Source organism: Mus pahari, chromosome 17, assembly GCF_900095145.1.
Source record: "Mus pahari chromosome 17, PAHARI_EIJ_v1.1, whole genome shotgun sequence".
In the NCBI taxonomy this organism is placed as follows: domain Eukaryota; kingdom Metazoa; phylum Chordata; class Mammalia; order Rodentia; family Muridae; genus Mus; species Mus pahari.
The window spans coordinates 40913037-40926858 of NC_034606.1; the positions used below are offsets into that span (position 1 = coordinate 40913037).

Here is a 13822-nt window from a genome sequence, read left to right on the forward strand (position 1 = left end):
CAAGATCTGGATCATAGTTGCGCCCTCCGTTTCTGGAGTGTAGCTCATTCCAGATTAAAAGTCCAAATAAAGACAATCCAGGCAATAAGACCTAACATGACCCGGATTCGCTGGTATGAGGAGTGTCTTAATAAAAAGGAGCAAACTGAGAAAGGAAAAATATAAATGTATAGTTCAAGTAATAAAGATGCAGCAGGAAGTGAAATAGAACTGAATCCTGGGCTGGGCAGTGGTGGAACTCGCCTTTAATCCCAACACTTGAGAGTCAGAGGCAGGTGGATTTCTGAGTTTGAGGCCAGCCTGGTCTACAGAATGAATTCAGGACAGCCAGAGAAACCCTGTCTCGAAAAACCAAAAGAGAAAAGAAAAAGAAAGTGAAAAAGAAAAAGAAAAACAAACAACAACAAGAAAAAGAGTGAACATTAGTAACCATGAAACAGAATCTATACCAGGCTGTTTTTGAGACTTTCTTCGTCAATGCAAGTATTTAAAACCTCTTCACCTTACCCTCAGGCAGACTCTTCAGACAATGGCAAAAGCTGCCACATTCTTTACCAAAATATCTCAAAAACAGTTTCTAGGCCACATACTAACGTTCTTCTCCATTAAAATCTATCGGGCCAGGTCTGCACAGTTAAATCGTTCTCAGCATCAGCATCTTCCATATTTCTCCTAGGACGGTCCATTAAACCCTGCTTTAAGCATTCCACTATTGCCCAAACCTAAAGTCCCCAAATCCATATTCCTCCAAACAAAAACGTGGTGGGGCCCATCATAGCAATGGTCCCTGGTGCCAACTTCTGTCTTAGGGTTTTACTGCCATGAAGAGACACCATGACCAGGAACTCTTATAAAGGACAACATTTAATTGAGGCTGCCTTACAGGTTCTGAGGTTCAATTCATTATCATCAAGGCAGGAAGCATGGCAGTGTCCAGGCAGGCATGGTGCTAAAGGAACTGAGAATCCTATATCTTCATCCAAAGAAGGCCAAGAGCAGACTGTTTTCAGGCAGCTAGGAGGAAGGTCTCAAAGCCCACCCCCACAGTGTCACACTTCCTCCAACAAGGCCACACCCACCCCAACAAGTCCATACCTCCTAATATGCCGCTCTCCGACCCAAGCATATTCAAACTACCACACAAGGTCTCACCAAATTGCCCAGGCTGGCTTGAATTTATGATTCTGTCTCAGCTGTGCCATCACCTCCGGTCCTGTTAGGGTTATGACCCAAACCATTTTGGCAGTTTCTCTGCCATAAGGTGAACCCCTTCAGGCCCTGACCAGCGTTTGCCCTAAGCTACTGGAATTTGAGTCCTGCCCTCAGGCTGATATTAGCCCTAAAAAGGGAGGGGAGGGAGTATTTTTATTTTATGCATATGGGTATTTTGCCTAAATGTCTATGCACCACGTGCATGTACTACCTGTGGAAGCCAAAAGAGGGCCTCAGGCTCCCTAGAACTGGAGTTACAGAGAGTTGCTAGCCACCTTGTGGATGCAGGGGGTAGAAGCCTGTCCTCTGTAAGACAGACAGGTGCCTTGAATCACTGAGCTATCCATTGCCCTAGCCTGACTTTGGTCTTGCTGCAAACTGGTTTGCGAACCTCCAGCCAAGCTAGACCTTGTGCCAGGCCCAGCTCGTCACAACCAGTTTCTCAGCCAGACGTTCAAGCCCTGCCATGTTGTCATGTTGATTTTAAACACCTTCCATGTAGGTGCTAGGGAAGCAAATGTCAAAGGGGACCCCATGCTTGTCCCCAAGAGACCCCCACTCATCACCACATGGTGCATACCCTGTGTTTGTGAGCAGGCCTCTCTGAAGCCATGGTAACCATTCTGTGTGGAGGAAGCTGCCTCTGCCAGTGCCTGGAGGGGTGGGGTCACCCCCCCCACCCCACCCCCCCGTGGCCGACTCTTCCTGTCTATCCAGCTATGCCATCCCAGTAAAGCCCTGGACAAGGCACTGGGTAATGACATATCCATTCACAGTCTGGCGGGTGTGGAGTGCTTGCTTCCATACTTCAACCCCGGGGTGTAATCCTGGCTTGGGCTCTCCAGCATGAACGGATGTTAGAGATACCTTCTAGAAAACACCATTATGTGGGTGGGCACTGACAAGAGTGGGGATAGGAAATGGACTGATTATCCAAAGGAGTAGGAACAAACAGGTCAATCCCTCTTGAATAAAGGGCACATAAGCCAGAAACAGCAGTAGGGAATAGAGGCAGGGAGAGTCAGGAGAGCTGGATTACTGATGTAACTAGGAAGGTCACGACAGATAGGACTCTGACTAGACAGAGTCCTAGGAAGGGTACACTCCAGAGAGTGGACAGACTGGCCTGGCAAGAATAAATAGACCAAGAGTATAAAAGGCACTTGAGGTAGAATGTGCCATCTGCGACACAGTTTTCACGTCGTGGGCCCATAGAAAATAGTTACAGGGCGAGGGGCACCAGTGGCCAGCACCAGGCCCACAGTGACCCTTTCAGTAAGGCCTCTTCTGCAGATCTGCTATAGTGGGGTCTGGCGACAGTGTGGATAGCGCCCACAAATCTGGATACCGGGTCTGGCTCAATGAGGTTCGAGGCAGCTCCATCGGCCAGCAAGGCTCCGGCGTAGGAATGGACTATCATCATAGAGTGGATGGGGCCTTGTAGGGTATGAATGGTGCCGGCGGACGACACGGAAGAGGTTGGGGCTGCGTGTTTGGACCTGCGCCCGGGCAAGCAGCGCCACCTGCTGGGCAGACACGTGCGCTGCCGAGGAAACCGCAGACTCCGGGTCGCCCTGCAGCTGTCCTAGGTCTACACAAAGGGGCAACTCAAGCTGAGTGGGAGAGGAGCCCGGGGGTCCGCCCTCATCCATTCTGCCCTGTAGACTCCTCCCCAGAACCCTCCACCTCTCCAGCACTCTATCCCATGTTAGATCTAGTTCTCACCCTGGAACAGAGAGTCCAACAGGTCCTGACTGATTCCTTTGGGCCTCGTATGATAGACCAGGAAACCTGTACAAAGCAGCGAGGTCTGGCCCAGCCCTAGAAAAGGTTGTCCCTGCTCTCAGAGCCCTAAGTGGGTAAGTTGGCCTCACCTATTAGCACAGTGGCTGCCCTGCGCAAGGGGTCCTGTGGGCTCCGCAGGTAACCCTGGGTCTGACTCAGGAAGTGTTGAACGTGGTTTGGATATCGCTGAACCTAGGAACACAAATGCTCGTGACCGGACGGAAGTATCAGTCCTTCGTGGAGAAGGGGCTGGAGCAGGTAAGATAAACAAAGGCTGTGTGGACCAGTGGTCATGCTTAGCGTAGGTGGAGACTCTGTTTTGAGGGAGAGTGGACTATAGACTCCTAGGACAAGCGAGCGGCTGACTATGCCCTGGTGCTTTCTCTACTAACCAGGCAGTGGCAGACGCGGCTGAGAGCCTCGGGGCTGTCGTAGTGAGCCACCGTAACCATCTCCTCCAGCAGGCCCCATCGAAGGGCCTGATTACAGCGGGCTAGTGTCCACTCTGAGCTCTGGAATGGAGGAAGAAAGCAAGGTTCGGTGGCCAGGAGATGGCAAGTGATGGAAAGAAAGGGAAGGTGGTGGCCAAAAAAAAAAAAAAAAAAAAGGTTGGCAGAGCCCAGGGTGAGGTGCCCAAGTGAAGACCTGGACCTAAAGGTCCTTGAGATTCTTGTCGCTAGTGTGAAACCTTCAGAGAGGCCACAAGGTAGGAAAGGTATTGGATGAGTCAGATATGGGACACAACACTGACCTCAGCAGCATCCTGACTCGAGTCATGTAGGCGCAGCAACAGAGGTACCAGACTCTGCAGCACCAATTTCCGCAGGGGTCCCCGAAGCCCCAACCGGAGCCCCCGCTGGCCCCGCCGCACCAGTGTTCCAAGGAGCCCCACTGCCGAAGCGCGGACCGAGTCCCGAGCCTTCGTGTGAAAATACAGTCAGAGCTCAACGAAGCAAGAGTGGAAGAAATCAGAGGAAGGAGGGATGAGGCCTGATCAGGGCTACAGGTTAGACCTTAATCTGGTGGCAGGTCCACAGGCAACTGGGAGGGGAACAGGGGAACGTAGGCAGAGCCCGTGGGTAGGAGTGAGTGTCTGTGGACAATTCCAAGGGGGACGCAGTGGGACCACAGGGTAGGATTTTGCTCACATCATCCAGCAGCGGTGGGAGACGTGGTCGCAGCTCGGAGCTGAGGAGTCTCACGGGTGCTCCGGGCTGCAGCAGTACTCTCCGCAGCGCGCCAAGCGCAGCACCCACGAGCCGCACGTCACCTTCGCCCAGTGCTCTTAGGAGTACTGGCAGCAACGTGCTCACGTGCCTTATCTGTAAAGACAGGACTTGTGGCTGGACCTTTCCAGACTCTACCTAGCATCCACCTCTCCCAGCACCTTCCAGGTCGGCACCTTCCCACGATTCATTGCAAGGTTGCCAAGGCCAAGTAGGCCTAGCCAGCGCACGGTGGGCTCTGGGTCACCCTGCCAAGTTCGAAGGCGCTCCAGGATGACTTCCTCACGTAAGAGCCGCGCAGTGGACTGACTCTGCAACAGCTAAGCAAAGGGGCACAGAGTCAACATATCTCTGTGTGTGAGCAGGCAGTCACCCCTCACTACCGTTCTGGGAAGCAGGCTCACCCCAGTAAAGAAGGCCATAGCGGTGAGGCGTTGCGGGTTGTTGGCGCTTCGTAGCCGAGGGAGCAAGTCTGCAAAAAGGCCTCGCAGATGGTGATCAGCATGCGCCACCATGGCACTGAAGTTGAGGAGAAGGGGGTTCTTCTTCCGCTTGGGAGGGCTCATCCCCACCCCCACCCCCATGCCACCATCGCACCTGGCCAGCAGGGAGCCTTCTCCTGTTGTGCTGTCCTGGGGTGCCTCCTCACCTGGCCAGCAGCAGGACACCCTCCAGGTGCGTGTGGGCTCCTACCAGTCTCCTCCAGCCTCCTGCTTGCTCCATACATGTGACCACCATTCGGCCACCATCCCCTGTGAGCAGGGCCTTTAAGGCCTCCACTGTGCAGCTGGAGGTGCGGTGCGGAACAGTTGAGCAGTGGCCAGTGAGGGCGAGGGAGGTCTGTTCCACCGCTCAGTGTCCCAGGCTACCTTCTCTCACCTGGCGTGGCTGTGAGGTGGCCCTCGGTGAGAAGGCTCCCAAACCTTAGGGCTGTCGGGGGAATGAGCACCTTGAGCCAGCTCATGCAGCTGTGTGACCAGTGCTAACAGCAGGTGAGGGTAGAAGCCTCGAGTGGCTCCCACGCAGCCAGAGACGGCCAACATCTCTCCAAGAGCGCGGGTGGCCTGTAGATCAAGTAAGCCCACCCTTGGAATTCTGCCAATTTTGGATGTGTCCAGGATATCCCAGACAAGTGTATCTCTAGACCTAATCTGTAGTCCTACCAGTACAGGGCTACTCTTTGGCTGCTTGTGGCCAGGCCACGCCCCTATGTATAGACCACGCCCCGTGTCCAGGCCACGCCCCCTGATGGCTCTTGCTGGAGCCACTTACTGCCAGGGCCTCAGACTCGGGAGCCGCCGCACCCTTCAGTGCCCACAGCAGTTGCACCAGCACCTGCCCGTTTACTCGCTGGTTCCGACTTAGGCTTCGCCACAGCTCAGAAGCTGCCCTGGGGGTGATGGACCATGTAGTGAAGAGGAGCTGCGAAGAATCCTCAGGAAAGCCCACCACTACGACCTCTAGAAAAAGGCTCCAGAAGCAAACCATTCTTTACCCTCCCATCATCCCATATCCCAGAGAAAACAAACGCAGACGACAACAGAGCCAGCCCCAGAGATCAGCAGCCCTCTGGACTACACCGAGCCCTGTTGTGTCAGCTACTGGGAAACAGACCTTACATTCTTTTTTTTTATTTTTTTAAATTATTGTAAAGAATTAACCAAAAGTAAATTTTAGGGTAAATGACCCGACGAGCTATAGGCTTCTAGGTGCTCAAGCCACCGTGCTTACTTATGCCGCCCACATCTTCAGGTAAAAAAGCAGGGGGTGGAGGGAAAGGAGAGGAGAGAGAGAAGAGTGTAAGAGTTAAACTAAACCCAGGGATGGTTTGTAACACCAGCAGAAGTCGAGGGGAGGGGATTTCCGGGGATTTCCGGGGCCCTGCTCCCTTACTGCCCGGTACTGCAGGAACCAGATCCTATGACCAAGCAATCAAGCGGGAAGGGGGAAGGAAGCCGCGTGGGGCAGCGTAGCGCGGCTGGGCGGGGAGGGTTACCGGTCCGGGGGTAGCGAACTGGGTAGCAGCGCACACACCACGTCCTGCGCATGTTCCAGAGCCAGTGCGCTCAGCACCCGTAGGGCTGCCCTCCGGGGTCTCCCTTCTGCCAGGCTAGGCACCTGTGCCAACAGCCCACGCACCAGACCGTGGACCTGGGTAAAAGGAACAAACATCAGTCGTTAGACCCCCAGGACCTCGAAAGGAAACTCTTGCCAGCACCGCACCCACCTACACTCAGTTAAGAGCAGCCTTTAGGGGGAGTGTGGTCGAGGTTGAAGGGAAGCTTGCAGGATTCTCTGGATGGGGATGCTAACCTGGTCCTCCAGCCGCTGCCCACGGGCTTCCAGGGCTGAGGACAGAGTGAGCGCTGTTGTCTGGGTCCCGGCATAGCCAGCTTCCTCCAGACACGCAGCTGTATACAACGCAAGGTCTGCAAGTGTCCCTTCTTCCCAGGAATACTGAGACACCTATGAAGGAAGAACGAAACGTGGAGTCCTGAAGTCCCCAAGCCGATCTCAACTATCCTCCCTAGTCCCCCAGTCTTCCCATGCCTCACAGGGCGACAAACCCTCCTCCCCTATGATCTTTTCCATCCGTTTACCCTCAGGACTCCCCAATGCTGCCTCTCACTCCCCCCACCACCACTCCGCCACCTGTACTTCTTGTCTTTCTAGCGTCCAAGTGAACAGCCAAACCTTGCATCATTCAGCATCTGCCCTCTTACTCACCTGGTACGGTCTCTCGGGGGCTGGCTCCTGGGCATTGTGTGGGTAATAGATCTCGCTACCAGCTGTGGGGGCAACCACTTCATTCCCAGGCTGGGCCTCAAAGGCAGGGGTGAGTGTTTGAATATAGGGCTCAGGCTCCGGCCTAAGTTCCTGGGGCTCAGCCTCAGGGCCTGTAGAAGAGGGTCCTACAGGCTGCCCCTGGTTTGCTCGGATTCCTTCCGCTAGAGCCGTCAGAGTTAGGGAGCCCACAGGGCCGTCCCGGCCCCGACCCCACACCCCCCCAGCCATAGTGTTCCTACCAGCGGCACCTGCCACCACACTTCCAGTGAAGTTGTGTCCAGACGTGACCTAGAATCAGGCCCCGGGCGGGCCCACAGACAGGCGTGGTGGCGTGGGCATAGACGTAGGTACATGCGAGTCTGAGCCTGTGCCAGTGATTGGCTGTCCAATCACAGAGATATCCTAGCATGGGCTTGTGAAAGGTATCTGCCCAGGCTGCTGGAGCAAGTGGGACATGGCCACTGCATAGTCTGGCCCTGCCCACCAGTGTTCATGGAAGATCATGGACTATCATGAAGGAGAGAAAGGTCTTTAAACCAACTGCCCGTCCCCCTCATGCCTGGGGGAGGGCTCCAGGGCAGTTTTAGATCATTCCGAGGAAGCCCAGCAGGGTCAGGGGCTGGGCTAGACCACATAGCCAAATATCCTAGGAACGGGCGTGGTCAGGTACTGTCATCCTCCCTGAACTTGAAACACTTGGGGTGTGGAGCAAATGAGGTGAGGCAGGTGATGCCTCCCAAGTACGTTTGCAAGTGCCCACTATTGTTGATGTGGGCTCCTCTGCGTCCTTGCCAGTCCCGAGGTGGTCTCATGCCAGTCCCGAGGTGGTCTCATGCCCTGTATGTCCAGCCCCTCCTTCTCTGAGACTGTTTTCCCTGTGTCTGCGTAGGCAGTGTGTATGTATACTGTTCGCCCAGTTGTCTTCCTTTCCAGGTTCGTGCTCCCCAGGGCTGGCCCAACCTCTACCCTAAATCCCCACTCACCACCCAACCACACTACTGGCACTGCCCAGCGCTAAGCCAGGGAAGCTGGATGAACGAGTCTGACAGACTACTCCAGGCGGAAGTGCACGGGGAAGTATTCCAAGCAGTGAGCATTCACGCTCTTCAGCTCCTAGACCCCAGGCTACCCAAGCTACCCAACTCTGCCTCCCACCAAGCCTTGAACACCCTGTGGTGATTTGAATTAAGAATGGCTCCCATAGGCTCATGCATTTGAACGAACGCTTAGTCACCAGGGAGTGGCGCTATTTGAAGATTAGGATCTAGGAGGTGTGGCCTTCTTGAAGGAAGTGTGTCACAGGGGTGGGCTTTGAGGTTTCAAAAGCACATGCCAAGACTAGGGTCTCTTTCGGAATGTAGAACTCTCCCCTACGTCACCATTACCGTGCCTGCATGTATGCCACCATGGTCCCTACCATGATGATCATTGATCGTGGACTAACCTCTGAAACTGTAGGAAAGCCCCCAGTTAACTGCTTTCTTTGACAAGAGTCGGTCGCCACAGCCATGGCATCTCTTCACAACAATGCTAAGACACTCCACCTGTCTCTGGAGCAGTTCTTCCAGAGTCTTGCCTAGCTTGCTGTACCCAGACAGCTCCAGCCCTCACTGAGACAGCTCCTTGGATCCTCAGCTTTTTAAATCTCCTCCTCCTTCCTCGGTTTCTGGGTCAGAAACTGAGACCCAACCGCCACAAGGCCTACAATAGATGATACATCAGGCGGGGCTGGCCGGCTTGGGATGCCTGACATAGGCACATTGCCCTTAGCAGATACAAGTGCCTGGGGCCAGGATTAGACTCTGACACCCATCTCAACCTCAGAACCTCCCTACCTACTTCTAGTAGTAGGTGAGGGCTTTCATGATAACATCCTCAAAACACAGATACAGATAAACCCTCCCTCCTCTTGTGCCTCGGAGGTTCCAGTCAGACCAGGTACCCACAGCCCAGACCTGTGGCTACCTTCATACAAGTTGGGTGTTAAGTTTCAAACCCAGGCCGGGCGGTGGTGGCACACGCCTTTAATCCCAGCACTCAGGAGGCAGAGGCAGGCAAATTTCTGAGTTCGAGGCCAGCCTGGTCTACAAAGTGAGTTCCAGGACAGCCAGGGCTACACAGAGAAACCCTGTCTCAAAAAAAAAAAAAAAAAAAAAAAAAAAAAAAAAAAAAAAGTTTCAAACCCAGAGCAAGCAGAAGAGATGCCTATTTAACATATCAAAGCAGACCTGGCCTCCAGGTCTCTAAGCATCCCCCAGTCTCTACCTCATACAGGGTGTGGCTGGCATATCCCATCCTCCACCAGGAACTCTCCAGCCCAGGGGCTGGGCTGCCCTTCCCCCAGAGGCTCTTCCCTATATACTCCAGGTATTGGGGTCACTGGCTCTCCTTTCGTACCTTTGGCCTCCTGGATGCTGTATTTCCTGTGCTCTTCCCCACCCCACCCCCAATTGGTTCAGGGTCATGACTTCCAGATGTGTCTGCCTCTGGCTATGCTCTCCTATCTATCTATAATAAACTCCTCCACCCTACCAAGGGGCAGTCATGCCCTCTCCTTTCCTTCCTATTTCTTTTTTTCCATTCACTGGGTCTGCGCCTCCAGCCCAGCCCTGGAAGTCCCAAGTGAGTTGCAGAAATCTGTGAACTAACGACACATGGCTGACAAGTGGTGGGAACAGAGCGGTGTTATTTGTGATTTTTTTTTTTTTTCACAGGGGACCTCGAGTACTCAGACTGTTCACCAGTGCCCGAAGCCTCTCGGACAGTGCGACCTGCAGAGAGAGGAAGGGGAGATGGGCAGCTGGAGCTGGGAAGCGGGGTGGGGGGGGGGTGGGGCACACAGGACACACAGGGCAGGCCACCCATAGTCCTACCGGATACACTGCAGGGCTCTGCAGCTGCTTATGTGCAGGGCGGAGGCGGCTCAGGGACTGCTGGGCAAAGCGCCTGGACTCATCCAGAGACGGCAGTGGCTCACACAGCTGCAAGGGAGAGGAAGAGAAGATGGAGCTCCGGATCAGAGCTCGGCTGAAGTGAAGGCGCAGGTGAGGGCTGCAGCTGTCACCTGTCCCTGTTGCAGGCAGAGTCGCAGCAATGGCTCCACCTGGGCTGGCTTCACAGTGCAGGGCTCCTGGGCCCCCCGAGGCCAAACCCTCAGTTCCTGCCCAGCCTTGGGTGGGGGCTCTTCTGCCAACTGCAGTAGGTCCAGTAGCAAAGACCCTGTGTAAGAGGCAAGAAAACATGTCAGAGGGACGGGAGACCTGAAGAAGGACAAAGGAGGGAGAGTGGGAAATCACCATCAGGGCCTAAGAACCGGAAGGCAGCCTTGCTCCCTGGCAGTGTTTGTTTCTCAGGGTCCTCTGTCAGCTTGATTCGAGGCTGGCCTCCTACAGACACCAGCTGAAATGACAGGGTGTTTGGATAGCTGCACCCCCTGTCCCCTACCGCCCCCCCAATCCCCTACCGCCCCCACGGTCTTCCAGACTCCATCCCACCTGGGGCCAAACATTGTCTTTACCTTGTAGACACAGCCCATAGAAGGCTGTTTGGGACAAGTGACCACACTGGTGCCAATGCCAATGACATTCACCTCACTGCCCTGTGGGGAGAAGTGACAGTGACACTGAGCCACACTGCCACCTCTAGGGTGCCAGGGCTATCTAGACAATCCACCACCTGTCCCTCTTCCACTCTTACCTTCTGGGCCAGTCTCATCAGCTCCTTCTCATCAATGTTGTTGCTGACTGCAATGGGAACAGACTCTAGCCAGGGCATCTGGAACCTGTATGTAATGGATTCACATACACCTCAGATGCCCATGATTTACTGTGTCCTCTTTCCCTGCTCCTTCCATCCCCATTAGCCATGCCTTTACTCAGCCATGGCTTAGGAGCCCCCTGGTGGTCCTATCCTACTCCCCCCTCCCTCCCGGGACTCTCTCAGCTGCCCCTGAAATAGGCCCATGGTCTCACTATAGGAGAGACCTTCCTTGTTGAGAGAGTTCCATCTCTCTGGGACTCTCTCTCACAGGAAGTTTCTAACAGGCACACCATGCCCCTCATGGGAAACTCACTGGGCACCAACAGTTCGAAAGATGCCACGGATCTCCTTAGCCTGCTGAAGCAGGTCGCCGCTGTCCAGCCTCACACCCACTGCTCTGTAGCCCAGCTCCCCCAGTGCCAGGGCTACTGCCAGGAAGTTAGGAAGACCACTCCTGCATGTAAAACAAGGGGGTCAGGGGCTCCGTGGCTCTACCGAGGCCACCCTGACAGAGTGCTCACAGCTTACCTGCGTACACTGTAGGAATCTAGCAGGCCCTGGAAAGCCCGGGGAAAGGCCAGAGCATAGGCCACAAATGCTGCGCGCTCCCCTGGGTGTGGCTCCTGCTCCTCTAGCCCCAAGCAGAGGCACACACGCTTCAGCCACAAATTTACCCTGGCAGGCAGGTCCACTGTGGGGCCCTCACTAGAAGCTGGAGCCAACATCTGTAGAAAGAGATGGGTAAAAGACGGTTCTAGAGTTCCCTGTAAAGCCCCAGAGTGGCCAGTATGCCATGGCCTCGCGACAAAGGTGACACCATTCGATGCCAGCTTTCTAGTGCAGCCTTGGATCAAGTGCCCGGGGCAGTATTTGCCAGTTAGAATATATAGCAGGGCCCAGTTCACCCTAGGGCCCAGCCCACTCCAGGTGGGAAAAGAATTGGTTTTAGGATCTTGTCTTTTAGAGTAAAGCGGGCTCAACACGGAAGCACACACTGAGACAGAAGCAGAAGGATGAGGAATTCAAGCCCAACCAGGGCTACATGGGACCCTGACACAAAACAAAACAGTACTAACCGGGTTAGGGGGTACCTCACTACCCGAAAATGAAGTGACAAAGGAGTGGGCCAGGGTCCCTGCCACCGGTACACCTCTCAGTTGTCCAGCAAGTGTGTTACTGCTGCTGTCAAAGCCTGGGTGAGAAGGTAGGTAGGCTTAAGGGACTCGAGATTTGATGGAACCCCCCCCCCAACACGTTCCCCAACCTATGCCTCTCCCAGGCCTCACCACCCAGATAGCTGTAAATTGAGGCTGTGAAGCCCCCGTCCGGACCCTGAGCTCGCCGCAAGCCCATCTCTAGTAGTTTCTTATCCGGCCCTGCAATCAAGCGAAGCCGAGCAGCATTGGTGGCTACGAGGCTGTGGAGAGTAACAAGTCATGAGAACCCAGGGGAGGGTCACAAAGTCACCCCCAGTGGGAGGGACTTAGCCCCAGTGCTTCTATTGCCTGTACCTCTCAGGGGCTCCGCTCACCTAGCGTAGCTGACCAGACACAGCAGCGGAGTCTCGAGCAGCTGTACCAGAAGAAGAGGCCCAGACACCTGCAGGAGCGGCACCTGTGGGGCAAGTGATCAGCTCCACAGTGGAACCTCCTGGGCCACCCCACTCTAACTAACACACACAGCTCCCAGGGCACTCACACCAGGGAAGGCGAGGGAACCTTCTGGCAGAGCCCGCACGGTCACCCCAGAGCAGTCAAGGGCTCGAAGGTGTTCGAAGAACGCAGGGTCAGTGTCTGGGGGTAGCACTGAAGCCAGGAACTGCACATCTGGGGCGATAGAGAACACATGTAGCCTGGGAGAGGACTCTGCCAGGCAAGTGCAAGTCCCATCAGAGGTCAGGGGCACATTGAGAGGGTACAGGAGATTCGTTCGTGAGGGAACAGGGGTTCTCTTCCAGCCAGAGGAGTACGGGTGCCGGTCGCGGAACTACCTGCATCCCGCAGACGGAAGGCGCGAAGAAAGCGCATACAGTCCTGCAAGCCGGCGGAAAGGGCGAAGGAGCCTCCGAACGGGCAGTGGCGGAAGAAGAGCTCGAACTCTGCTGCCTCGCACGCCCGGCCCGCACGCCAGTAGCCCAGCGCCATGGTAGCCTGATAGAGGTCAGTGAGCAGCGGCCGCACCACCATGCGCCCCTCGCCGTCCAGCTCCATCTCCATTCCGCGGGGTACACAGGCTCCCGACTAATGGCGCCCTACTCCACCCCCTACGGCACCGGTCCAGAGAACCAACTCACGCGGAAGGAGGGCCTTTCCCGGCAGAAGTGGGCGGAGCGAGCCGCCTAATCTGCTAGTAGTTGTAGGGACTCAAACCAGCAAGATAGGCGACTGGCACACCCCCATCCCCGTCTCCTGGACTCCAACTAGCCACCTCAGAATGGTTCTTAGGTTTTGGAACTTAACTACTGGCACCAAAGGCAAAGCAACTTAAAACTTAAAGGGGCGGGAGCGCTTGCTAAGGATGTACTTTGCCCTGGCCTCTTGCCCCTGATCAGGGAGGAGCGATCAGGGCTACATTACAGCTGCGAGCAGGGTCACTAGAGCCTCCTAGAGGTCAGTGCTGCCTTTCAGGTGTGTGGGAACCCAAGCACCGGCATAGGGGATGTTTGTTCAAGCCAGCAGCCAGGCTTGCAGTGGGTCAATGCCCTAGGACAGTTTATGCTGAGAGTGGTAGTAACGTCAACCCCAGCATTGGGAAGGCAGAGGTAGGTGGTTCTCTAAACAGACAAGGGTATACAGCAAAATTTATTCCCCCCCCCCCAAAAAAAAGGGTAGGTGTTTTTGTACTCCGGGCAGAAGCAATTCCCAGAGGCCAGAATAGAGTAGCAGATATCCTGGAACTGAAGTTCATTACAGCTGGTTTTAAGTTTCCATGTGGTTGCTGGGCATGAACCCCATCTTCTGTAATAATGCTCTTAACTGCGACGTCATCCTTCCCCAGGTGACAGTTTTTGTTCAGGTCTCACAGGAAAGTCTCTGAAACTTTTGAGGGGGAGG

At 54.9% G+C, this 13822-nt stretch overlaps 2 protein-coding genes across 3 annotated transcripts; both read right to left on the bottom strand.

Moving 5' to 3' along the window:
• Positions 1 to 2570: 2570 nt before the first annotated feature.
• On the bottom strand, positions 2571 to 7238 carry Mroh6 (maestro heat like repeat family member 6). Its single transcript, XM_021216154.1, has 14 exons — positions 6951 to 7238; positions 6537 to 6689; positions 6220 to 6374; positions 5496 to 5613; positions 5103 to 5287; positions 4873 to 5010; positions 4628 to 4742; positions 4400 to 4543; positions 4146 to 4319; positions 3749 to 3916; positions 3390 to 3509; positions 3087 to 3189; positions 2938 to 3003; positions 2571 to 2803 (listed from the first exon to the last, which is right to left on the bottom strand). Exons 1-14 carry the CDS (start codon positions 7236 to 7238, stop codon positions 2571 to 2573), a joined length of 2160 nt encoding a protein of 719 aa, XP_021071813.1.
• A 2438-nt stretch (positions 7239 to 9676) lies between these two features.
• Naprt (nicotinate phosphoribosyltransferase) lies at positions 9677 to 13213 on the bottom strand. 2 transcript variants are annotated; one of them, XM_021217160.2, is made up of 13 exons: positions 12760 to 13213; positions 12468 to 12595; positions 12301 to 12383; positions 12056 to 12186; positions 11846 to 11961; positions 11298 to 11494; positions 11083 to 11223; positions 10707 to 10791; positions 10528 to 10608; positions 10307 to 10409; positions 10075 to 10229; positions 9884 to 9991; positions 9677 to 9781 (listed from the first exon to the last, which is right to left on the bottom strand). In XM_021217160.2, exons 1-13 carry the CDS (start codon positions 12983 to 12985, stop codon positions 9719 to 9721), a joined length of 1617 nt encoding a protein of 538 aa, XP_021072819.1. In that variant the 5' UTR covers positions 12986 to 13213; the 3' UTR covers positions 9677 to 9718. The 2 variants fall into 2 exon arrangements, with proteins under 2 accessions (XP_021072819.1, XP_029404011.1); XM_029548151.1 differs by having other exon boundaries at positions 11846 to 11982; positions 12760 to 13196.
• Positions 13214 to 13822: the final 609 nt, after the last annotated feature.

What these genes read in the sequence shown, in the direction of transcription:
- Naprt (XM_029548151.1), bottom strand. Translation starts at nt 12,985, where the DNA reads ATGGAGATGGAGCTGGACGGCGAGGGGCGCATGGTGGTGCGGCCGCTG. An exon ending in TGTCTGGTCAGCTACGCTAG is followed by an intron (nt 12,187 to 12,300) that starts GTGAGCGGAGCC and finishes TACTCTCCACAG; the next exon opens with CCTCGTAGCCACCAATGCTG. An exon ending in TGATGAGACTGGCCCAGAAG is followed by an intron (nt 10,609 to 10,706) that starts GTAAGAGTGGAA and finishes TTCTCCCCACAG; the next exon opens with GGCAGTGAGGTGAATGTCAT.
- Mroh6 (XM_021216154.1), bottom strand. Translation starts at nt 7,238, where the DNA reads ATGGCTGGGGGGGTGTGGGGTCGGGGCCGGGACGGCCCTGTGGGCTCC. An exon ending in CTATGGCCTTCTTTACTGGG is followed by an intron (nt 4,544 to 4,627) that starts GTGAGCCTGCTT and finishes CCCTTTGCTTAG; the next exon opens with CTGTTGCAGAGTCAGTCCAC. An exon ending in GCCGCGTCTGCCACTGCCTG is followed by an intron (nt 3,190 to 3,389) that starts GTTAGTAGAGAA and finishes TTGTGTTCCTAG; the next exon opens with GTTCAGCGATATCCAAACCA.